At 42.5% G+C, this 25,251-nt stretch overlaps 2 protein-coding genes across 2 annotated transcripts in view; one reads left to right on the forward strand and one right to left on the reverse strand.

Annotated features, from left to right (window-relative positions):
• Nucleotides 1–15,904, reverse strand: part of cnnm1 (cyclin and CBS domain divalent metal cation transport mediator 1) — a gene marked incomplete at its 5' end in the record, with an annotated part of 36,664 nt that extends 20,760 nt beyond the window's left edge. Inside the window, 5 exons of the mRNA XM_080449725.1 lie at nucleotides 11,224–11,638; nucleotides 12,418–12,560; nucleotides 13,268–13,445; nucleotides 14,284–14,596; nucleotides 15,369–15,904. Of these exons, the coding sequence (XP_080305851.1) occupies nucleotides 11,224–11,638; nucleotides 12,418–12,560; nucleotides 13,268–13,445; nucleotides 14,284–14,596; nucleotides 15,369–15,904 (1,585 nt within the window). The remainder of the gene's footprint in view (nucleotides 1–11,223; nucleotides 11,639–12,417; nucleotides 12,561–13,267; nucleotides 13,446–14,283; nucleotides 14,597–15,368) is intronic.
• Nucleotides 15,905–22,054: 6,150 nt separating this feature from the next.
• Nucleotides 22,055–25,251, forward strand: part of hpse2 (heparanase 2) — a 125,802-nt gene continuing 122,605 nt past the window's right edge. Inside the window, exon 1 of the mRNA XM_080449480.1 lies at nucleotides 22,055–22,491. Coding sequence (XP_080305606.1) covers nucleotides 22,121–22,491 — 371 coding nt within the window. The 5' untranslated portion in view covers nucleotides 22,055–22,120. The remainder of the gene's footprint in view (nucleotides 22,492–25,251) is intronic.

Below are 25,251 nucleotides of genomic sequence, written 5' to 3' on the forward strand. Positions count from 1 at the left end.
GGGGGGGTCATAAATCAGCTTTCCTACTAAAACACTACACCAAAAATAGACGCGATTTTTGCTGAATGTTCACCCCAGAATAGGTACGCTAGATTAATGGGGTCCCCATGCTTCATGCATTCTTGTACAATGCTGTGTGAATGCAAATGCAGCAGAGGAATGTGAAATGATATTTGTGTTAACGAACAGAAGTCAAACTAATTGCCTAATTCATTGTTCAGCCCTGCTGGGACTTCTAGAAAGGGATGTCCTCGTAAATGTGGTTCTGAATCTGGATGCATGTTCCCATAAAGTGTGTGTGTGTGTGTGTGTGTGTGTGTGTGTGTGTGTGTGTGTGTGTGTGTGTGTGTGTGTGTGTGTGTGTGTGTGTGTGTGTGTGTGTGTGTGTGTGTGTGTGTGTGTGTGTGTGTGTGACCTGTGACTCAGATGAGAGAGAAGCAGGCATGAAGGGAATTAGGGGAGACAGTTTGACAGTGTGGAGGACATGGCTTTTTACGTAAACACATATTATGCAACCATGCAGTCTAGGGATGTCTGCACCTGCTGACTGGGCTGAACATTCTGCTGCCACCTCTGCACCCATGAACTCGGGAGGTACAATTTGCATGCTTGTCACACAAAAGTAGCAAAAAAAGCAAAAGTAGCAAAAGCTCAAAACGCGTCGCACGGCGACGCGTTTTGAGCTTGTAGATCTGCTATTTTTGCTATTTTTGAATTGCGATCCAAATGTTTTTGTTTTTGCTATTTTGAATTGGAATCCTGAAAAGTAACATTTTTATTTAATTTCAGATGCATCTAGTTATGCTTATGTTAACTTTTTGAGCTTAAATACAAATACATTGGATATAAATGTAATTGTAATACTAGTCACTAACTACTAATGTAGACTGAAGTAATCAAAGCAGGTCATGTTTGCATGTTTGGAATTGTAACAGCTGAAATCAATAATATATCAGTATTCCGATTTTAACCTGCGGGCCGCATTAAGTGAAGGTGGGGACCGCATGTGGCCCCCGGGCCGCTAGTTGCCCATGTATGCTTTAGGAGATCACTGCCACGGGATGAGATGGATCCACTCTTTTAATCCACGGCAACAACAAGAGCGCTCTGGCTGATTGACTGGCAGCCATCCAGACTGTTAAAAAAGAAATGGGACTGTGCCTGTGTGTCGAGGCGATGAGATATGCAGTGGTGGAAAGTAACTAAGTACATTTACTCAAGTACTGTACTTTTGCTTGTACAATTTTGAGGTATTTACTGGAGTATTTCCGATTTTCTATATTTTTACTTCTACTCCACTACATCTCAGAGGCATATATTATACTTTTACTCCACTACAATTATTTTACAACTTTAGCCACTAGTACTTTGCAGATATAAATTATTATTTGTGTACTTTTGGTAATTTAAGTATATTTTGATGCCAATACTTTTGTACTTTTACTCAAGTAACATTTTGAACACAGGCCTTCTACTTGTAACAGAGTATTTTTATATTGTGGTATTGCTACTTTTACTGAAGTAAAATAGCCGAGTACTTCCTCCACCACTAGAGACATGGCAGCCGTCCTCTTGTCTGAAGAGCTCAGGTGAGGCACGTGAGAGTTCTGCCCTCAGCTGCTGATGTGCTAGGCGAAGCATTACATCACTTTCACGTTGCATAACACTCTTGCATGCATATATACACTCTACCCGCATGTGCATGCGCACGCACGTACACATGCGCGCACACACACATGCACGCATACACAGGGGAGGAGAGTGGGTCTGCACATGGATGTCCCTGCTGTAATCGTTTCTGCTCTGCCAGTCTCTCGAGCTCCTCCAGGCTGGCATAACACTGCATTCCAGTGTGCTGTGTTGGAAGTCTGTCAGCGAATGTGTGCGCCGTGTGTGTGTGCGTGTGCGTGTGTGTGTGTGTGTGTGTTTATGCTCCATGATTATGTGTGATTTGATGCGTGATTTATTATGACAGTCTATCCCAGGCCTCCCTCCATCTAACTATTGTTCATCTGTGGAATGGTTTGCAGAGCTCTCTAACGCTTGATTTATATACATAGTTGTGCACCGGCGTCTCGCTCTGAAAATAGCAGATCTGGAAGCTCGAAACACAATAAAGAAACTAAGTTTAAATCAGGCTTAAGAGGGACAGAGTTATGAATGTTCTCCCATGTACAGGTGTGTGTGTGTGTGTGTGTGTGTGTGTGTGTGTGTGTGTGTGTGTGTGTGTGTGTGTGTGTGTGTGTGTGTGTGTGTGTGTGTGTGTGTGTGTGTGTGTGTGTGTGTGTGTGTGTGTGTGTGTGTGTGTGTGTGTGTGTGTGTGTGTGTGTGTGTGTGTGATCTTATGCTGTACCATATGGCTGTTTCTTTTGCATAATAGACTACGTTGAAAACGCCATTATATAAATACATGAAAATGAAAGGAAAACGCCATCAGAAGCGGACTTCCAAAATCAATGCATACGTGTGCTGTGCATGTGACTACTGTAACTATTGTATATGCAGTAAACCGTGCCCATTAAAACTCATATACCTTTACTGCAATGCACACAATCAATCCCTAACATCCCACAGAGAGGACAAAAATTCCACTGACATTTCGAACACACACACACACACACACACACACACACACACACACACACACACACACACACACACACACACGCCTCACCCCTGGCCCTTGCCCTTCTCAGTGAAGCATCATCACAGCTTCTTGCCAGGCTCCCTGTGCAGCCGGGGGGGATCTAATCCCTGACAGCAGAGGGGGGGGGGGGGTGGATGGAGGGGGCGAGAGATGGGTGACAGAGAAAGGACGTTGGAAAGGTTGGCCTTGAATCTTTCATGGAATCTCAGTGGGACATGCCGGTGGCATGGGTCAACCCAACGCAGGTCTTAATCTGTACTTCACCGTACGCGCATCGCTTGAAAGTCTGTTCTTTAACACATACCACACACACCCCTATAGCGTCCCTATTCTCGGGTGAACATTCAGCGAAAATAGTACATCTAAAAGCTCATTGCAAGCTTGTAGATCGGCTAATTTAGGCAAAGAGATTTGGTGTTGGGGGCGGACCCCAGTCAACTAAGTATATAGGGTTTAATAAAAGGTTAACCAGATGAACCCTAGCCTCCATATTCTGCGCATCTCATAATAGGCAAACATTGGTCAAGAATAGGCTATTTATGGCAATGAGATTTGGGGTAGAGGGAAAAAGGAGGGGGCCAAGACCCCGGTCAATGAACTATGTGAGGTTTAAGTGATAAAGAAGAAGTATGGATCAGGCTTAAAAGGATCCCTGGCTAATAAGCCAAATATGCCTTAATACATTGTAATTGCCCTCTATAACTAAAATATATTTTTTAACTTTTTAACATCTTAAGTATTTTATTTATTTTAGAAACAGTTCATCTTTTACACAAGTTCGCAAGTTGATGATGTCATTTGTCCATGTGTGGTCTAGCCCTATAAAACATATTTAAAATATTGATTTGATGCTCATACTAACCTTAGGAAGTATTAAGTTGTTATTTTCACATGCATTCCATAAATTCCGTAGGGCTGGACCACACGTGGACAAATGACATCATCAACTTGCTACGGGCATTGCCCCTATTGAGAGAAAGATGAACTATATCAAAAAATAAATACAATATTTAAGGTGTTTTTAATTTGACATTTTTGTTATAGAGGACAATTATAATGTATTAAGGCATATTTGGCTTATTAGCCAGGGATCCTTTCTGGGGTGCAATGTAGGGTGTTTCAGTGACATCATAGCTGGTTGAGGACAGGGTTGGATTTGCTATCTTCTGCAATTTTTGACTATTTGTCATATACGACAGCATATAGGGCTTAAGTGATTAAGAAAATGCTCCCCCCCTAAGTTTAAAAAAAATAAAAATTGAACCCTACACAGTACACACACACACACACACACACACACACACACACACACACACACACACACACACACACACACACACACACACACACACACACACACACACACACACACAATTTAGCAATTGTAGAGCTAAAATAAGGCTTAGATGTCTCTGCCTGTGGATCACTGTGTGAAAGACGACAGTCATTCATTACGGTCCTCCTCAAAGAGATGAAGAACCAGGCCTAGAGGGGGGGAGACTCATAAATGTCATTGTAATTTATGAACCTCCCTGTGCCATCCCATCTGGGCCCTTCAAACAATGAATGGCACTGCTATTACATCTAATCCCAACGCTTAAAGATGAGCTGAAATGAAAAATATGTTTGTCACCCTTTTAGAGCATATCCGCGGTCACAACGAGGACAAAATTAACGATATATGCCACAAGAAAATATTTTTATGCTACATTTTTTATATCAAAAGTCCAATCTTGATTATTTCCTGTCAAACAAAAACGTCATACAAAAAAGATTTGTATTACTTTTATGATAAAAAACATTATATCAAATGTGCAATCTCGATTAGTGCTGCCGAACAAGAGCGTCATTCGTGCTTAATTATTATTATTTTTTTTATGTCAAAAGTCCAATCTTGATTACTTCCCATCAAAACAAAAACATTTTTATCATTTATCAACGCAATGTAGAAACCAGCTTAAAATTCGAGCCCAGGAATCAGCGCATGACCACGTCCACGTGTGATTTATCAAGCAATCGTATACAGCCAATCCCAGCGTACATTTGGTCTGCTTCATAAATCTGACGGCTGAAACCGACCGTCATTTAAAAGAATATTATCCAAACGCCCCGATGTTACGACACGAAGAACCGGAATACGACCAAACAAAGTATGGAAAGCCAATAAGAAGAGATTCCCCCGCCCGCCTTGCTGCCCGTCATGTCCGCGTCCGACTACACACACACACACGCGCGCACGCGCGTGCAAAATGTGAGTCACTGGGCTGCCGTGACGCCACATTAATGAGAGATAGCCTGGTAAAGCAGTCATAATCTTAACGTTTATGGAGTGATTGATGAATGAATGAATGCATAAACATTAATGGATGAAGGCTGGTGTGTGCTGGGATGGTTATATCTCCGATATCCCGTGGCCACAGCGTGAAGATCACCTGCGCTGGGCACAGATTTGGAGCGTTGGGTTTCTATCCTTAACCCAGGTTGCACATAACTCCAGAGGACGTAGCTACTGTATATACGTTTGGAGACCTCACTGTCCATGAAAAGATTCAGCGGCGCCGGTCCCGACTCCCGAAAATGCTCTTGCATAAGCGCTCATATAGCCTAGGTCTGAGCCAGATCTGCAATCTTATCTGAATGACTGTTAAAGCACTTGCTTAAATTGGTGAATGATTAAGCACCTAACTTAACAAACATTGCAAATAGGCTATGTTAGATTGATCCATCGCTTGATTGTAATTGCTTGTCATAGTCACTTGGAAATAAAATAAGCGTGCATGTCCATGTATATGCCTTTATAAAATGTTATATTTTCACAGGGATTATTGTCTCCGCCAGGCCGAAAGGCATGGCGAGAGAGTACGTTTTACCCCCTGTCCGTCCGTCCGTCCGTGTGTGTGTGTGTGTGTCCGTCCGTCCGTGTGTCCGTCTGTGAACAGCTAATCTCCGGCACCGTTGGCTTGCTCGCAGCGAAACTGTGCACACACACTCCCTGGATGCCAATTCAGAACCTCTGCCCCAAATGTTTCACATGGGCCTGTTATAGCGCCACCAGGAGGCCGATTTGTGCAAAACCCATTTTTTGATACTACTCCTACAGATTTTATCCAAACGTCATGCAAATCGGTACACAGTATCTCTATAGTCATGTGATCAACACGGATCTGTCCGATTTCCCACATTCCATCCTGATTGGCTAAGGTTGGCTTCCAAAGTTTGCAGGATTGGTCCGTTTTGAACAATGCCTCAAACTATGCACGCAGCTTGCGATTTCGTTAAATTTCACACGCACATTCCCACTAGGCTGAGGAAGAAATGGCACCCTTTTCACATAAGCCTGTTATAGCGCCACCATCAGGTCTAATTTAGCAAAACACATTTTTGGCACAAAATGCCTCAAATCACGAATGCAGTGTCCGATTGCCGTGAAAGGCCTAAGAATAAAAGGCACCCTTTTCACATTGGCCTTTATAGCGCCACCAGGAGGCCACAATAACCTACCTGACCTGGCGGAGACCTGTGCTCCGAGGAGCACTTTTTCTAGTTTATTAGTGTGTTAGATTGGAGTACGCCCGTTTTTGGTCTACGCAACTCTGATAAATGAAGGCCAATGCGTTCTTACATCAGCAGGTTCTGTCAATCAAACTTCAACTGAGAACTACGATTCATTATGCTAGAGTCTAGACACTAGAGGGCAGTGCTGCATGTTGAATGTGTACAAACATGGCTGACATGCGTTACAACCAATCTCTTTTTAAAGCCAAACAGCACACTAAAATATGTTTCTGAAAACATTTGTGGCGAGAAATATTGAATGCAGTGACAGAAACTGGATTCAGCACTAGCTTTGGTTGATATGTCTGGGACCGCCGTGGCCTCCAGGCAGGTCATGGTACTTTTGCCCCAGAAGATTTAGCAAACCACACCCCCATCGCTGTGAATGCTCTCATCAGTTGACAACAAGGCAGGCGTGCAGTGCTGTAAAGTAACTAAGTACATTTAGTCAAATCCTGCACTTATAAGTAAAATGTTGAGGTACTTTTTACTTTAATTGAGTATTTCCAATTTACAATACATTTACTTCTACCCCACTACATCTAAGAGGCAAACATTGTACTTCTACTCCACTACAATTATTTGAAAACTTGAGTTACTATAGTCACAACGAGCGCGTTGTGGGCTTGTAGATCTGCTATTTTCAAAATATTTTTTATACATATTAAACTTGTGAAATGGGACATTCTGCCTATTGAGTACTTTTACTTTTTGTACTTTAAGTATATTTTGATGCCAATACTTTTGTACTTTTACTCAAGTACATTTTGAATACCAGACATTTACTTGTAACAGAGTATTTCTACATTGTGGTATTGATACTTTTACGCAAGTAAAGAATGTCAGTAGGTACTTCTTCCACCACTGCAGGCATGCAGACAGCGAGGCCTTGAGGCTTGTTGTGAGCCAGCCGCGAGGTGAACGAGCGTCTGCGCTGAGCAGCCGATGTGGCCTTGCACGTCGGTAAGCGCGTCGTCTGATTCGGCAAGCCACGGTGGATGGAACAGTTTATCACCCGTTTCCAAATTGCATATCGATATTTCTGTCTTCTTTTACTTTCCTGAACTGATTATCTGACAGAGGTCGCAATCATTCAACAAATAATTAATTCATAAGCTTGTCCACCCGGCTCTCTTTCCAACTAACTTCCAGTTTGCCTCCCGAGTCCCGGTTTGTCTATGGCAGTGGTTTTAAACCTTTTTTCATGCCAAGGACCCCTAAATTGATATACATTTGGCCGCGGACCCCCATCTGAAAATGTTTCGTTCCAGGGACCCCCAGAAGCAAGGATTTGTGTAAAGAATGTTCGCTTTAAAATATATTTAAAATATATATATATTCAAAGATTTGCACACATTTTCAAGATTTTTCAAAAATAGCAGATCTACAAGCTCATGTATATCTGCTATTTTTGAATAGCCAAAGCTAAGTGGTAAAAATGATTGTGATGCTATGTTAACTAATTTCGCTAGGGACCCCCTGGAACCCCCCCCCCCCATGCATTGGATGCTCCAATGCATGCATGGGAGCGGTTCCTGGGGGAGGGGGGGGTTAGAGAGAGGAAGTGTAAAATAAATTATTTAATTTAAACTATATATTTAATAGAGGCTGACTCCAACTTTGAAATCGTTCACACGTACCCCCCCCCCCCACACCCCACCCACACTCCACACCACCACCATGTATATCCTGCTCAATGGTGTGATCGTGTGGTTAGTTGCGGCTTCAGCGTGAGTGGCTGGAGACTGAGGCTGTGTGACAGATGCCGTAGTACGTAATGAAGAATGAAAGGTTCAAAAATGTAACCAGACCGTCTTTTACCACCTCAAGCAAATTAACTTAAACCCCTGCCTGATTCATATTAATTGCTCGTCTGTTCCTCGGAACCTCCGCATCACCAACAACTGCCAAGGAAATTCACAGGCAACACATAATCAATCATTTGTCAAACAGCGCTGTGAACTGGTTTCACGAGCGGAGTTCAGTGAAAAATGAACGGATTATAAACCAGAGAAAGGAGCTCCGGCACCTCAAGCGTGATGTCACCAATGTGCGATGTGTAAAGACACTGCGCTATGACCAGTGTACATTTTATTCTCTTCTTTCTACTGCTGTGATATGCTTTGTCATTGTTTTATTATTGCTGCTGTTCTCATATTTCTTTGTTATGTATAGTTTTACTATTGCTGCTACAAAGCTGCTACAAAAGAACCAAAATAAAATCATTTTCTAATCTTAATCTTTAATCAAATGTAACAATAAAAATCTTGAAATACAAAAGGAAAAGACAAAAAAGGCGGATCAAGGTATATCTGCCCAAATTACTTCACTTTACTAATACTTCCTAGTAATTATGCACTTACTAGCAATTGCATTACTTTAGTAAAGTTTGCATGCCTTTTGTGTTATTTCTGACTTAAAAATGTATTGCATTTTTATAGCGCTTTTCCAAGTGCTCAAAGCGCTTTACAATGGTTCATTCATTCATACAGGGGGGGGACATTGGGAGGTGGAGCGGCGAACAGTCGACGCCAGCGTCCCCACTTTTCACACACCAATGGTGGCAAGCTAGCGCCGACCGAATCATTGTAGGGTTCAGTGTCTTGCCCAAGGACACTTCGACATGTGGACAGGAGGAGCCGGGATTCGAACCGCCGACCCACGGATCATTGGACGACCTGCTCTACCTCCTGAGCCACAGCCGCCTTACATTCAACTTACATTCAACTTACATTCCTTGTCACCATCTCTGAGCGCTCATCCAAATAAAAACGAATTAAAAACTCATGGGACAATGGGTAGCAATTGAAAATGACCTGTGTAGGAGTTGGATCATTGTGGATGCCTTTGCAAAGCTCAAGTGCCCTTCAAATATTGGTGAGTATTGATTAACTCACAGGCCCCCGTTCGCATGTTGGGTAGTCTCGCCAGTCAGACTGTTGCCTCCCACAATTTTCTAATTCTTCCGTCATACAGTCTGGAGCAACGGAAGCTCGGGAAATAATCAAGCGATAAAGCGGATGTGGCGCCTCCTTCCCACTTCCGTTTCGTGCAAATTTGAAATTCCAAATCCGAATATAAATCAAAATAATCTAAGCATATATAGCTTGTGCTTAGCAGAAATGGAAATCAAAAAAATAAATGTAAAAAGATTTTCGTGAACGGAAATGACGAACAGCATGATAGCTTCCTGCCTCGGATTTCGGGAGGTGTAGTTCCAGACTCTGTATAGCATTCGGGGATTGTGGAATAGTTGTCTGGCTACGCGAGACAACATTTTGGGCAGCACAGTGGCGCAGTGGTCAGCACTGTTGCCTCGCTGCAAGGAGATCCCTGGTTCAGTCCACGGCAGGGGTTGCCTCTCTGTGTCCAGTTTGCACGTTCTCCCCGTGTTTGCATTGGGTTTCCTCCGGTTTCCTCCCACAACCAAAAGACATGCATGTGATTGCGAACGCGGAAGGAGGCGCGCCTCCGACCAAGTGGAGCTTACAATGTCACCGTGCTTGGGTTGTGTATGTGTGTCTCCGTCTGTGTTCACGCTCTCATTGGCTCGCGCCCCCATGTGACTCCGTGCTGAAATGCCAGCAGCTGCACTGCCTGTATACAGCCTCCAGAGTGCGGCAGAGTGCACTACGACAGTGTGGTTGAAATATAGCAGCCACAGTCAATCTGCGTTCGCTTCCAGCGTTCGCGCGTCTTACTTGTGTATAGATACTCCTGCCAGTGCCCTTGACCAAGGTACTAGCATCAAAGTGCAATTGGTCCCAGAGCGCTGAACTGTGGCTATTCATTGCTCCTTAGTAGTTAGGATGGGTCAAATGCAGAGGACAAGTTTCCCCTCGGGCAGGGATCTTCAACGTTTTTCATGCCGAGGACCTAGCTGTAGAATACAACTCTCGTAGACATATTTATGATTCTGACGTTTTCAATCTACGAAAGTTGCAGACACTTCTCCCCATTGTGACCGGGACTTTCAGCTCCTAGCCTGTCCGGGCTCCAAACATGTACAAATGCAAAAATAAAGGTGCTTACCCCCAAGCCCCAAATGTTAACTAACTGTCAGGAGTTCTAGTGCAATGTAATAATCCACATTCTTCAATAAAAAGTGTTTTAATGCCGTCTGTGGCCGATTCTGTCGGAAGTTCCCAATGGGCAGTAGTGACGGGGCGCATCCGGTGAAACCCGGAATTACACTCAATGTAAACAGAAAGTAAACAAGGGTGAAAAAATGGCGTTCAGCCACATACGGGATTAAAACACTTCTTTATTGTAGAATATGTATTACCAGGGGGTCCCCAGCAAAATTAGTTGCGTGGGCATTCATGCACAGCATAAAGATGTTTTATGAAACAGCCTCTCCATGCAGGGATCTCTGTGTGTAGACGTTTCTCAAAGTCGGGTCTGGGGACCACCAGGGGTCCATATGGACCCTTTTGGGTCAGTAACTCTTGAGAGTGTACTAATGGAACCAAACGTGGTTCAGTTAGTACACTCTCAGGTTTAAATACAAACTGAGGATTTTACAGTGTAGATTTGGGCCCCAAGAGATACTTTTCTGAATCAAATGGTGCTTGACATTGAAAAGGTTAAGAATCCCTGATTATATAGGCTGTATTAGCACTGTCCATGTGAACGCAGTGAACACTTGTGATTTAAAGCCTCTTTGGACTGACAACTCTGACGTTATGTAATGTCTGTTAAGCAACCTCATATATCACACACTTGCATAAGGGTTGACTCACCACTTGCTAATGTTCAAATTGGTAGCTACTCAGTCAGCTAATTGAATTACTCTCTATTACACACAGTCAGCTAATTGAATTACTCTGTCTGTCTGTCTGTCTGTCTGTCTGTCTGTCTGTCTGTCTGTCTGTCTGTCTGTCTGTCTGTCTGTCTGTCTGTCTGTCTGTCTGTCTGTGTCTCTCTCTCTCTCTCTCTCTCTCCCTATTGCAAACATATGAAAACATATGAAAATGTGATGCATCGCGGACTGGTGACATGAACGATCGGGTGTGGTTTACCTCTCTTGAACTCCTCCAGCATCACGTCCAGCTTGGTGTCGTTGAACACGCAGTGCATGGGGTGCTTGTAGAACTGCGTGATGGTCTTGAGCGGCGTGCAGTCGTCGGGGTCCACGAACGCCAGGTCCTTGACGAAGAGGATGTCCACGATGTTGGAGCGGTCGTCGCCCTCGTACACCGGGATCCGCGTGAAGCCGCTCTGCATGACGTCCGACACGGTGCCGAAGTCCAGCACGGCGTCCGAGGACACCGTGTAGCAGTCGGAGAGCGGCGTCAGCACGTCCTCCACCGTCTTGGTGCGGAGCTCCAGCGCGCCCTGGATGATGTTGAGCTCCTCCTTCACCAGGTCGTGGTAGGGGTCGGTGACACGCAGCATGGCCACCAGCTTCTCCCGGGTGTAGAAGCTGCTGATCTCCTGGTGGTGGTAGGGGTGGGTTCAATTAAATCGATATGGCAATAATCGTATCGTATTCCTTGCCGATAATCGTATCGATACAGATGCTGCCATATCGATACGGTAGGAAATGCTGTGTGTGACGCGGCTTTAAAAAAATTTAACATCAGCATCAGTTTCTGCCCGACGGTGACGATGTACAATAAATCTTTTGCATTTAACCATCAAAAAATATGTATTTGTGTTTGTATTTATTTCCTTGCTTTTTGTTTAAATGTTATCAACTAGGTTTTTCAAATTAATTTGGAAACTTTACATTTTCTGACAACATATTGGTCAAAACATCAGCCATCGGTGGTCTAGGACTAAATTTAGTAGGTACACGCGGTCATTATTCAAAATCAACGCGTATCACGATACACATCGTATCGCGATACACATCGTATCGTTTACAGTTTACAGTTTAGGCATTTAGCAGACGCTCTTAATCCAGAGCGATTTACAGTAAGCAAGGACATCATAATACACATAATACATCAAATGCATAAAAATTGTAATCTAATAATAAAGTAATACATAAGTAAACCAATAATCTAATCATAACTAATACATACGTAACCCAAGAACCTATCATCAGCCTACATTGAAACTATACACACTATAGTCTACCTAACATGCTATCTAAGTTACATTTTAGCATTTGCATAATCCTGCAAGGTCGTCAAGGCTAGGGCAAGTATCGTGGCCTCTGTATCGTGATACGCATCGATTGTGAGGTTGTAGGCAATACCCAGCCCTACCTGGTGGAGCATGACGTCCAGGATCTTGGACACCGGGTAGGCGATGGGGAAGAACAGCAGCATCAGCAGCCGGGTGACACACAGGGTCCTGGACGCGATGGCGAGGCTGTGCCTGGACGCCACCGAGTGCGGCAGAATCTCGCCTGTGAAGGAAGATACCCACAACGTGCAACGTCAGAGCCGTGGAGAGCTAAACAAATATCAGGTGAATTTGAGGCTGCGAGCGTCAAGGTGTTACATTCTGCCAGTGATGGGATGAGGTACTCACATTTGTTACTTAAGTGAAAGACAAGTATCAATACTGCAATGTAGAAATATGCTGTTACAAGTAAGTCCGGAATTCAAAATTTACTTGAGTAAAAGTACAAAAGTATTGGTATCAAAATGTACTTAAAGTACCAAAAGTAGAAAGTACTCATTATGTAGAATGTCCCATTTCAGAAGTTTTCAAATCTATAAAATGTATACAAATATTTTTGAAAATAGCCGATCTACAAGCTCACAATGCGTCGCATCGCAACGCATTGTGAGCTTGTAGATCGGCTATTTTCAAATGGCTGAAATGTATAAAGGGCTTCAGTGGTTAATGTATTTTTTGTAATAATAATCAAAATCTACAAAGTAACTTGTAACTAATGTTTTCTAATAATAGTGGAGTGTAGGTAACATTTGCCTCTGAGATGCAGTGGAGTAGAAGTAAATACTCCAGTAAAGTAAAGATACCTCAAAATTGTACTTAATTAAGTACGGTACTTGAGTAAACGTACTTAATTACTTTACACCACCGGTATTCTGCACTGCAGCATTCTGCCCTGGTACGGCCAGGGACGTGCGGCATGCAGAACCTCACCTATGAAGAAGATACCCAACGTGCACGTCAGGGCCGTGGCGAGCGGGGTCACGCCCAGGATCTGGCACATCCACACCACGAAGCAGGTGTTGGTGAGCACGTTGCCCAGCACCACCGTGCACAGGATGTAGTTGCCGTGCTTGCGCACGGACTCGATCTTCCGCGCGTGCCTCTGCTCCTTTTTGAATATTGATTGAATACTTTATTTAGAGGTTTTTCAGAGAAAAAAGCACATGGCAGTACAGTTCACAACACAAGGTCAACTAAATAGGATTGAAAAAGCCCAGAAAAGCCGCAATGGCTTGTTTCAAATGGGGTCCTCACGTACTCAATTCATGGAGATATTAAATGACAGACAGATATACACTACTATGCGGAACATCATATAAACAGTTTAAAGGTAAGAAAAACAAAACGAAATGTACAGTAAATAGTTTGAGGGGAGGGGGGGGGGCTAGGTTATGACTTTTACAGGGGCCAGTTTATATGCACAGCAGCCATATTGGAAGGAAATTGGGCCTCTTCCTTACTTCCTTCACAGGTGTTACCAAAGATACTAATAAAGGCTCTGTTCCATTTAGTGTAGCACAGTGGTTCTCAAACTTTTAATTTCAAGGAGCCCCATAACTCTGAGAGTATACAAATGGAACAGGTCCATTTTGTTCCATTTGTGCACTCTCAGAGTTACACTCCCATAAGGGGCCATTTGGAACCCACCCAAGGAACCATGAGGGTCCCTGGACCACACGTTGGGAGTGAGACCCACTGGTGTAGAAGAGTGTTTCCAGTGAGCCAACATGCGCAAAAAGAGCACCCTGAGTTCATCAGTATCATTGGTAACACCTGTGAAGGTCTTTACAATATGGTTGCTGTGCATAGAGCCCATTACATTTCAGCCTCCTGAAGGTATTTCTTTTAAGGCAGTTATGAAAAAGTGAGTAAAGTTTACTAGGGAATATATATATAATATATATATTTCATACGGAAATAGGGTTTTTACACTCCTTCTTCACTACCTGCTCCGTGCCGCTGGTCTGCAGCACGCTCAGCTCCACGGGGTCCAGGGCCAGCATGCTGATGTTCAGGCCGCTGCACAGCGCCGAGAGCGCCAGCAGCAGCGCCGAGACCCCCGCCTGGAGCCACGCGTCCTGCGCCAGCCGCGGGGGTCTCTCCACCACGGCCAGCCAGAAGTCCCGCGTGCCGAAGTGCTCCCACTTGGCACCGTCGAACGCGCACATGGAGTAGTATTTGACCGCCTCACCGCGCCGCAGGTCCTTGGCCAGCAGCTCCACCAGGACCGAGTTGTGGCTCGACGACGTGGCGGTGGACCTGGTGGTGGGGGGAAAGTAGCCTACTTACGTTTTTTTTACTTATGTAAAAGCAGAGCCGTATAAGAGAAACTAGCGTTAACTCCCATGGTAAGAATGGAATGCGGAAGTGCTCTGTCTATCTCAATGAGATAGTTCCAATGTTTGGAACTATATAGCCCACAGCAGCCTGCTTGGCGGCGAGATCAGAGCGTGACTTTACTCTCTCTTCTACACTCTGGGTAAAAGTATCAATACAGCGTGATCTAGAAATACTCTGTTACAAGTACAAGTCCGGCATTCTAAATGTGCTTGAGTAAAAGTACAAAAGTATTGGTATCGAAATGTAGGCCTACTTCAAGTACCAAAAATAAAAAGTACTTATTATGCAGAATGTCCCGTTTCACAAGTTTTCAAATGTATAGGCCTTTTGAAAATAGCAGATCTACAAGCTCACAATGCGTCATATCGCAAAGCATTGTGAGCTTGTAGATCAGCTATTTTGAAATGGCCAAAATGTAGGCCTATATAGGCTACAGAGCTGAAGTGGTTAATGTATGTTTTGTAATAATAATCAAAATATATAAAGTAACAGGTAACTAAAGTTTTCAAATATTGTAGTGGAGTAAAAGTACAATATTTGCCTCTGAGATGTAGAGTAAGAAGTAAAAGTACAGAAATGTAGAAATACTCCAGTAAAGTAAAAAATCCCTCAAAATCTCAAAATCGTAGCCTACTTTAAGCACAGTATAGGCTACTTGAGTAAATGTACTCGAGTTACTTTACACACGCACACTGACCTAAAGGAACCGAGGAGCTCTATGTCGGAGCTCCGGGCGCTCTCCTCCACGCAGGGGTCGGTGGTGCGCGGCGTGGGCCGGGGGCGGGGCGGGCTCTCCTCCTCCTCGGCATCATCCTTACGGTCTCCTCCCGGCTCTTCTATGAAGGCGATCCACGGCGCGGCGTCCGGTCTGATGATGTCCTCCTCCTCCTCCGTCCCGTTCCTCCCCTCGCTTCTCCTCTGAGGAGGAGGACGAGGAGGAGGTGCGATGGAGTAGTACACCCGCAGCATGAAGCGGGTGCCCTCGGTCGCTCGCACCATCCCGTCCTGCACGGACAGCCGTCCGCTCTCGGTGTCCTCCGGCCGGACGCCGAGCAGCGCTCCGGCCGCCGGCAGGACGGAGGAGAGCAGCGAGAGGACGAGGAGGACAGCGGAGAGCGGAGGATGCAGGAGGATGCGAGGAGGAGGATGCAGGATGCTGATGCTGCGGTAGTGGCGGTGAAGGAGGCGGGCGTCCTCCTCAGCATCATCTGCAGCATCCGCAGCCATCATCCTGAATGAGCCCCTCTGTCTGAGTGAAGCTAGCTGGGTCACATGATATATGCGCCTTTTTCACTGGGATCGATGGAACAGCTGGGCAGCTATTATAGAGTCATGAGGACGCCAGGTGTGTGTGTGTGTGTGTGTGTGTGTGTGTGTGTGTGTGTGTGTGTGTGTGTGTGTGTGTGTGTGTGTGTGTGTGTGTGTGTGTGTGTGTGTGTGTGTGTGTGTGTGTGTGTGTGGGGGGGGGTGTAGAGAGAGAGGGGGGGTGGGTAGAGAGAGAGAGAGCGAGAGCGAGAGAGAGAGAGAGAGAGAAAGAGGGGGGGCAGAGAGAGAGAGAGAGGGGGGGTAGAGAGAGAGGGGGGGGGGTAGAGAGAGAGAGGGGGGTAGAGAGAGAGCGAGAGAGGGGTGCAGAGAGAGGGGGGGGTAGAGAGAGAGAGAGAGAGAGAGAGAGAGAGAGAGAGAGAGAGAGAGAGAGAGAGAGAGAGAGAGAGAGAGAGAGAGAGAGAGAGAGGGGGGGGGCAGAGAGAGAGAGAGAGAGAGAGAGAGAGAGGGGGGGGAAATGGGGGACAGAGAGAGAGGGGGAGAGATGGAGAGAGAAAGCGAGAGGGTGAGAGTAGAAGAAAGGGAGAGAGAGATGGAGAGAGACAGGGCGAGAGAGAGAGAGAGAGAGAGAGAGAGAGAGAGAGAGAGAGAGAGAGAGAGAGAGAGAGAGAGAGAGGGGGGGGGGTAGAACAAAAAGCACTGGAGTCTTGTCTTAAAGCGGGCTACACACACCATGACGCAATGTTATGTCCGTGCTCCCAGTTTCTAAAAATAGAAAGGAAATGCCCCCATTTCACCTGATCAGAGTGTTGTTGTGCACTCAAATAGTGTGATTGCGCGTATGTGCATGCGCACGCACGCTCACGAGAGGGACAAGGAAAGATGACAGATGATTGTGACATTGGTGATTGGTTGTGTCGGGGACTCGGGGTGATACTAGCTGCAGTGCAGAATGCAGTGCATGGTGTAAAGTAACTAAGTACATTTACTCAAGTACTGTAGGCTACAATTTTGAGGTATCCTTACTTTACTGGAATATTTCCAATTTTCAGTACTTTTACTTCTATTCCACTACATCTCAGAGGCAAATATCATACTTTTACTCCACTACAATTATTTGAAAACATTAGTTACGAGTTACTTTGTAGATTTTGATTATTATTACAAAACATATATTAACCACTTCAGACCTATCTATATTTCGGCCATTTGAAAATAGCCGATCTACAAGCTCACAATGCGTCATGATGTAGATCTGCTATTTACATACAATTCATACATTTGAAAACTTGTGAAATAGGACATGAGTAGGCCTACTTTCTACCTTTGGTACTTTAAGTCCATTTTGATACCAATACTTTTGTACTTTTACTCAAGTAGGCTACATTTTTTACTTTTACTTAAGTAACACATGTGAGTACTCCATCCATCACTGGCAGAATGGAACACATTGATGTCTGCAGCCTCGAATTCACCTGATATTTATTTCGCTCTTTTGAGAATGTCCACAAGATGGCAGTATTGGCACCTTTTTCGCCACCGTGTCTTCTGTTTAAGTAGCAGGAATGAAAAGTATTAAGACAAATCTGACGTTTTACCTTATTCTAATATTCCTAGACCACTATAATTGTGTGCAGTTTAGTCTATATCCCTTTTTGGATGCAATCACCTGTCAACCAATCCATCCACAAACAAACAAAAAACCCTAAAGTTTCATTAAATCAGTTGTTGACATAGATTTATCAGCACAGTCAGCGGCTGATCTCAAAATGATGGATTTATAAACGAATTATATTGGGATTTTAGACAGACCAGCACGCAGCTGCATCTTAGCCAGTGGTGGAAAAAGTACTCACATTTTTTACTTGAGTAAAAGTACAAGAGTATTGGTATCAAAATGTACTTAAAGTACTAAAGGTATACTATATTCATTATTCATTTCATAAGTCTTCAAATGCTTTATAGCTACTAATGTATAGAACATATTTTGACAATAGTTGATCTGCAAGCTCACAATGCATTGCATGGTGATGCATTGTGAGCTTGTAGATCGGCTATTTTCAAATGGGCGAGATGTATATGGCTGAAGTGGTAACTAGTAACTATAAGTTTTCAAATAATTGTAGTGAAGTAAAAGTATAATATTTGCCTCTGAGCTGTTAATAAAGTGAGTAAAAGTACTGAAAATTGGAAATACTCAAAATTGTACTTAAGTACAGTACTTGAGTAAATGTACTTAGTTACTTTACAACACCACTGATATTAACTGGGCTCCTTTTGCATTAAAAAAAACACGCCCCTGCCCTTCAAGTTCTCTCACAGGACCTCAATTGATCCAGACTGCAGGATCTGCAGAACGAGGTCAATTGTATCCAGTAAAGTTGTGACCTTTCCCTCAACAGGAGGAAAAGGTTACGCTCTTGAAAGTCAGTTCCACTTAAACTCATAACTCTAAACACCATGTGTTTCCGCGGGAATATAAAAAAATCTTTTATATATGGAGACATTATTAGCCTACTTTATTTTAGGCTTTCTTCACAGGGAAGTTACGTGGCACCGCTATTATACTAAATGGCTACATCAGTTTCCACAATATTGCTGACTAAGGTGAGCAATGCATTGATTAAGTCACAATCCGTTTATTCAAATGTAATCTGGCTGATTGAGGCACACATTGTCAGCCTAGTGGTATAAAAATCGTGGAAAATCTTTATATTTGTTCTTATCTTGGCATAATGAGTAATCAATCCTGCCTGATGAATTAAACATTGGAGCAATACATTATTTCCTTGCGGGTAATTTTTGTATTTGGAAGAATTTCACTTTCAAAGGGCTATAAGCTTTGAATGTTAAACCAATGTCAGTTGTGTTATTTTAGGATGCCAATTATCAAAGTTTAGATCGGATTTAAGTTAATTAATAAAATAATTAATTTGGATTTAATTTTGTTAATCTTAAATCTATCTATATTTAACTACTTAACTACTTTAAGGACCGAAATATTTTTATATTTGCTAATTGTAATTAAGCCAATGCAGTTTTTGTTCAACAATATAGCTTGTGGGAAAATAAACACCTAAACCAAAGAAAATTAAAAAATATATATCTTTGACTCTGAGAGGGAAAGCTCATTACCAAGGTAACGTTTAACAATTTACAATTACACATTGTCAAGGTATTTATCAGATAATCCAGAGTGATTTACAAAGATGATCAGAGTAAATGTCATGAGGCCTATAATATAGTAAACAAACGGCAATGGTCACGTAAATAAAGTGCAAAGAAGAAATAACTAAATAAGTGCCATATAAGTAACTGTGTGTGCGTGTGCGTGTGCGTGCGTGCGTGCGTGTGTGTGTGTGTGTGTGTGTGTGTGTGTGTGTGTGTGTGTGTGTGTGTGTGTGTGTGTGTGTGTGTGTGTGTGTGTGTGTGTGTGTGTTTGACTCAAGTGAGTCTTTTCACCGCAGTGTTTCTCAAACATTTTCAGGACCCCCAAATCGATATGTATTTGTCCGCGGACCCCCATCTGAAAATGTTTTGTGCAGAAGGGAAGATTTGTGTTTTAAAAAAAATGCAAACTTTTCCAAACATTTTCGATATGTTAAAAATAAAATAAAATAGCAGAGCTGCAAGCTTGTAGATCTGCCGACATCTACATAAATGATTGCGATGCTATATTTAGTAGGCTACTACTTTTCCTGGGGACCCCGCCAAGTACCCCTGGGGGTCCCCGGACCCCACTTTGAGAACCACATATAGGTCGCTCATATTGATCACAAAACGTAGCTGCTGCCATTTGTGTGTCAAACTGACAATTGAATGTCTCCATATATATATATGGGGGCTCAGCGTCTGGCTAAACATAGAAAATTCATATAGTTTTGAAATGTAGCCTCTTCTTTCATCTTTTCTTTCATGTTCATCTCTGAGAGACCATGCAGTGACCTCGAACGACCGCGTTCAAAGACCAGTGGTGGAAAAAGTGCTCACACTTTTTACTTAAGTAAAAGTATCAAGTAAAAGTCCGGAATTCTAAATGTACTTGAGTAAAAGTGTAAAAGTATTGTTATCAAAATGTAGGCCTACCAAAAGTCGACAGTAGTATATGCAGAATGTCCCATTTGAAGTTTTCAAATGTATAAAATGTATTAAAATCTTTTGAAAATAGCAGATCTACAAGCTCACCAACAAATTGTGAGCTTGTTGTAGATCGGCTATTTTCAAATGGCCGAAATGTATATAGGACTGAAGTGGGTAATGTATTTTTTTGTAATAATAATCAAAATATGTACAGTAACTATATAGTACCTAAAGTTTTCAAATAATTGTAATGGAGTAAAAGTATAATATTTGCCTATGAGATGTAGTGGAGTAGAAGTAAAAACAAGACAAGTACAGACAATTGGAAATACTCCAGTAAAGTAAAAAAAATAAAAAAAATGCAGTACTTGAGTAAATGTACTTAGTTACTTTACGCCACTGGTTAGGACCGTCCGTTCGTTTTCCTGCAGACCTATTATCTCTCTCTGAAGGCTAACAACGATCCCACATCTGGCGATAAATGTCACAGAAAGGTTAAAAAACTTTATAGGGGAGTTCTATATGACGGATTTATTTCAAAAGTATCCTATCTTTCTGAAGCGATGCCAAAATGCGCAAGAGCTCCAAATATCACTCGTCTTGTAGGCTATAAATCGTGCAATAGATCACTTGTTGTTGGTAACAAAGGATAAATAAAGGAGCGTTGGCCTGTTCTTCCTAAAAATATAAATAGTATTGGACACATTTTGGTCAATGCTGATTTCTTCTTCCTTTTCAGGTATATTATACTCGGTTTACGCCCTTTGAAGTGCAGAATATGATTCTGTTATTTTATATTCATTATTTTTGCAAATAGCCTAAACCTGTCAATGTGGGCAAATCTTTGAATATATATATTATATATATATTATTTTTTTCAAAGCTAACGTTTGTAACTAAAATCTTTGCTTCTGGAGGGGTCCCTGGAACAACATATTTTGAGATGGGGGTCCAGCCAGGTGACTTTAAACACTTTAAACACACTTAAACTTAAATCTTTATTTCACTTTAACACCCGGAGAGTCCAATTAAATCACCTTAAGACACATCATGGAGCAGCAGGCCCGCGGGCATTCCCTTCACTTTTCGATTTGAGAGTAATGTATTGTTGTTCAATGATGTTCCTCATTAATATTGCAATGATTCTTTTGAAGTTATTAAACTACGACTGTTCACCGTCACAATTATTTTTAAATAAATAAATAAAATACAGCAAATGTATAATAGGCAATAAACGTGCGCAATTCCTTGACAGTTTTGAGAGGGTCTGTCTCCATCATTCTGCTATGCTCCGATAAGATTTCCAATCAAATTGATTATTCATCAACAACACAGTCCAACCAACCAAAGGCACATGCCTAACATATTAAAATCACCTTTGCTTACGTTTGCATGTTTACTTCTATTAGATCACCTCACTGGCACTGCGCTCATCTCTGCAAAGTAAAATAAAAATAAAAAATCCCCTACGGGTCCATGTGGTTCCATGTATAGCCTATATAGGCCTACTCTCGGAGTTAAGATTGTCACTATGGATTTTTCCTGTGATGTGTCTAAAAGGGCTTTCAACTGAGACCACTGTTAAAGCTGCATTATACCTTGAGGAAACCTTCTCTAGGGGCGGCGCTGGGTCCTCTCCTCCTCCCCCAGCTCCTGGCTCCTACAGCCGGGGAGGCTGGCCCCGAGGCGTGCGCTCTGCTCCGCAGAGAACCACTACAACTACTGACTGAGAGGGGCGGAGAGGAGGGGGGGGGGTGCAGAGAGAGAGAGAGAGAGAGAGGAGAGAGAGAGAGAGAGAGAGAGAGAGAGAGAGAGAGAGAGAGAGAGAGAGAGAAGGGTGGGAGAGAGAGAGAGAGACAAGCAGACAGGAAGACAAGAAGAAGCAGATCTATGAGAGCGGAGCAGGAGGAGGCAACGGTCGAGCGCTTAACGGCATAGAAGAACGTTGCATTTGCACCTCCTCACCTCCCCACCTCCCTCTGAAGCGACACAGCGGGGTCTCCTCTGACCCACTGCACAGCGCACACACACACACACACACACACACACACACACACACACACACACACACACACACACACACACACACACACGCAGAAGATGCCCGGCTGCAGCGCGTCGCCACGCCACGCGTGTCCAGCGTCCTCCTTCCCACGTTGTTCCTCTTCTCCTTCTTCTCCTTCTTCTCCTTCTCCTTCCAGGCTGCTGTGGCTGGCATCCGCGTCTCTGGTGCTCCAGTTGGTGCTCTCCTCCTCCTCCTCCTCCTTCTCCTCCTCTTCCTCCTACTCCTCCTCCTCCTCCTCCACATACCAGAGACCCGGTGGGAAGCAGCGACCGCCGGGGTTCGGCGAGAGGACGCTGGTTCTCCTGGACGTCCAGACGCGCAGCGCCATCCAGGTCCTGGACGAGAAGTTCCTCTCCTTACAGCTGGATCCGTCGATCATCAAGGACGGCTGGCTGGACTTTCTGAGGTAAGACAGAAGAAGGGACAATCCTGCTCTTCTTTTTTCTCTTCTTCTTTTGTCAACAGCCCTCTATCGCAGTGGTTCTCAAACTTTTTCATGACAAGGACCCCCAAAATGATTATGTATTTGGCCGTGGACCCCCGTCTCAAAATATTTTGTTCCAGGGACCCCCAGAAGCAAAGACTTGAGTTACAAATGTTCACTTTAAAAATATATATATTCAAAGATTTGCACACATTTTCAAGATTTTTCTAAAATAGCAGATCTACAAGTTCATAGCGTGGCACTCGGTGCCACGCTATGAGCTTATATATCTGCTATTTTTGAATAGCCCAAAGTGTAAAATACTTTACCCCCCGCCCCCCCCCCCCCCCCAAGGACCCCTGCCCTGGGGGTCCCCGGACCCCACTTTGAGAACCAAAGCTCTATCGATTTGCAGACAGTGTCTATGGTGTCTGATTTATCGTCGTTGGGAATGGATTTACGCTTCAACAATGTTTTGAATAATAGCAGGTCTATCACAGTAAAATCCTGAGTGTTACTTTAACTCTGACTGAGAGAGTATAAATGGAACCATACATGGATACATTCACACTGAGGATTTTACTGTGTACAAGCTCACACATTCAAAATGCACTTGAGTAAAGGAACACAAATATTGGCATCAAAATGTACTTGAAGTACCAAAAGTTCAACTGCCATTGTGCAGAATGTCCCCATTTCAAGTTTTCAAATGTATAAAAATCTTTTGAAAATAGCAGATCTACAAACAAGCTCACAACATCGGCTATTTTCCAAAGGCAAATACTGTGTATATATGACTGAAGTGGTTAATGCATGTTTTGTAATAATAATCAAAATCTACAAAGTAACTAGTAACTCGTTTTCAAACAGTTGTAGCGGAGTAAAAGTACAATAGTTGCCTCTGAGATGTAATGGTGTAGAAGTAGAATAATAGAAAATTGGGAAATACTCCAGTAAATTAAAAATATATATATCTCAAAATTGTACAGTACTTGAGTAACTGTAATTAGATACTCCACACCACTGGCTATCATGTTTAACTATATGTAACTATATATGAAGGGAAAATCCTTCTCTTTCTTTTTTGTTGTTGTCAACAGCCCTCTATCGATTTGCAGACAGTGTGATGTCTGATTTATTATATTTTTCTTACTGGCATTTGAATGATGCAAAAGTGACTGTAAAGTTTAGAATCGGTTGAATTAAAGAGAGATTATATGGTCTCACCATATGTCTATAATTGGGCTATTTGTGATCGCATTGTGTGCCTCTTTTCCAGGCTATATAGTCGTTATACTTGTTCGTGTAACACACTTGATGCAAAAATAATAATAACAGTATTCTTATTGTATATGTATAAAAATATTTTGAAAATAGCAGATCTACAAGCTCAAAATGCCTTGCATCACGATGCATTGTCAGATTGTAGCTGTTTTCAAATGGCCGAAATATATAATAGGGCTAAAAAGAATTACAGTATCCTTATTGTATTAGTGCAAAGTTTCACAGCGAACACGTGATAGGCGAAAAGTATTCAAAGCAATATATATATATATATATACTCGTATACATTGCAGAAGTTTTGTTTTAGACTTTAAATGTTCTTGTGTCACTCTATTATGTTCTCAGATAATATATACAAGCGATTTGCAAGCATGCCTTGTCAGGTTGTAGGTCTGCTATTTGTTATTTATTGATTTGCTATTTTTGAACAATTGTTAAAGAAAAATGGGGTAAAATTGAAAATGTATCCAAAATATGGACGCCAGTTAATGTGGTTAATCAGAGTCAACAGTTTTCCCAGTTTATCTGCAACATTGCATTTTGATATATTGATATTGGGCTATTGCGGGGTTAGAACATAATATAGCAAGTTTATGATTTATAACAATCTTTATTTAAATTTTTGTATAATATTATAAAATACAGGCCTATTGCTCAAAATAATAATGAAAACATATTTGACCTTTTCAGCACAATAGTTCTGTATAGGTCAATTTTGCTCAAAGGGAAACTGAATCAAATAGTGTTACGAAATGTTCTATCTTCAAAATAATGTATTGTTTTTTCTTCAATGCACAGACTCAAATGTTTCTCCAAAAACACGGACTTTTCGGCTATTTTCAAATGTCCGAAATGCATATAAGCCTGAAGTGCTTAATGCATGTTTTGTAATAATAATCAAAATCGACAAAGTAAGTAACTAAAGTTTTCAAATAATTGTAATGGAGTAGAAGTACAATAGGGCTATTTTCTTTCAAATGTCCCACAACTTTCGAGCCTGCCTTGTAACGTTTATAAACTATAAACTTGATGTATCAGCTCTTCTGATACATCAGCTGGATAATAGATGCATTATCACTGCTGCAGCTGTTGGCCAGGTTTGTCCTGAACAAACAGTTTATTATCATCATTATTATTATTATTATTATTATTATTATTATTATTATTATATTAAAAGTTCGTAACTGTTAAGTGTATGAGCTATGGGCTGTAAAATAAGCAGTAGCCTACAAATACTGAGTGTTAATTTGACTCCGAGCGTGTAGCCTAAATGTAACCAAATGGACCCTTTGGTTTAGTTACAAATGGGTAAATTAACACTGAGGATTTCACTGTGAGCGCTTTACTGCGAAAGCTGTTGTGTGTTAAAGTGAACCGAAACCCTTTCTCGTTCACTTGGCAAATATCGCACTAATTCCAAATATTTATGGAGCTGAGAGACAATAATAATATTACAGA

The sequence above is a fragment of the Gymnoscopelus braueri genome, assembly GCF_963280865.1.
Source record: "Gymnoscopelus braueri genome assembly, chromosome: 14".
In the NCBI taxonomy this organism is placed as follows: domain Eukaryota; kingdom Metazoa; phylum Chordata; class Actinopteri; order Myctophiformes; family Myctophidae; genus Gymnoscopelus; species Gymnoscopelus braueri.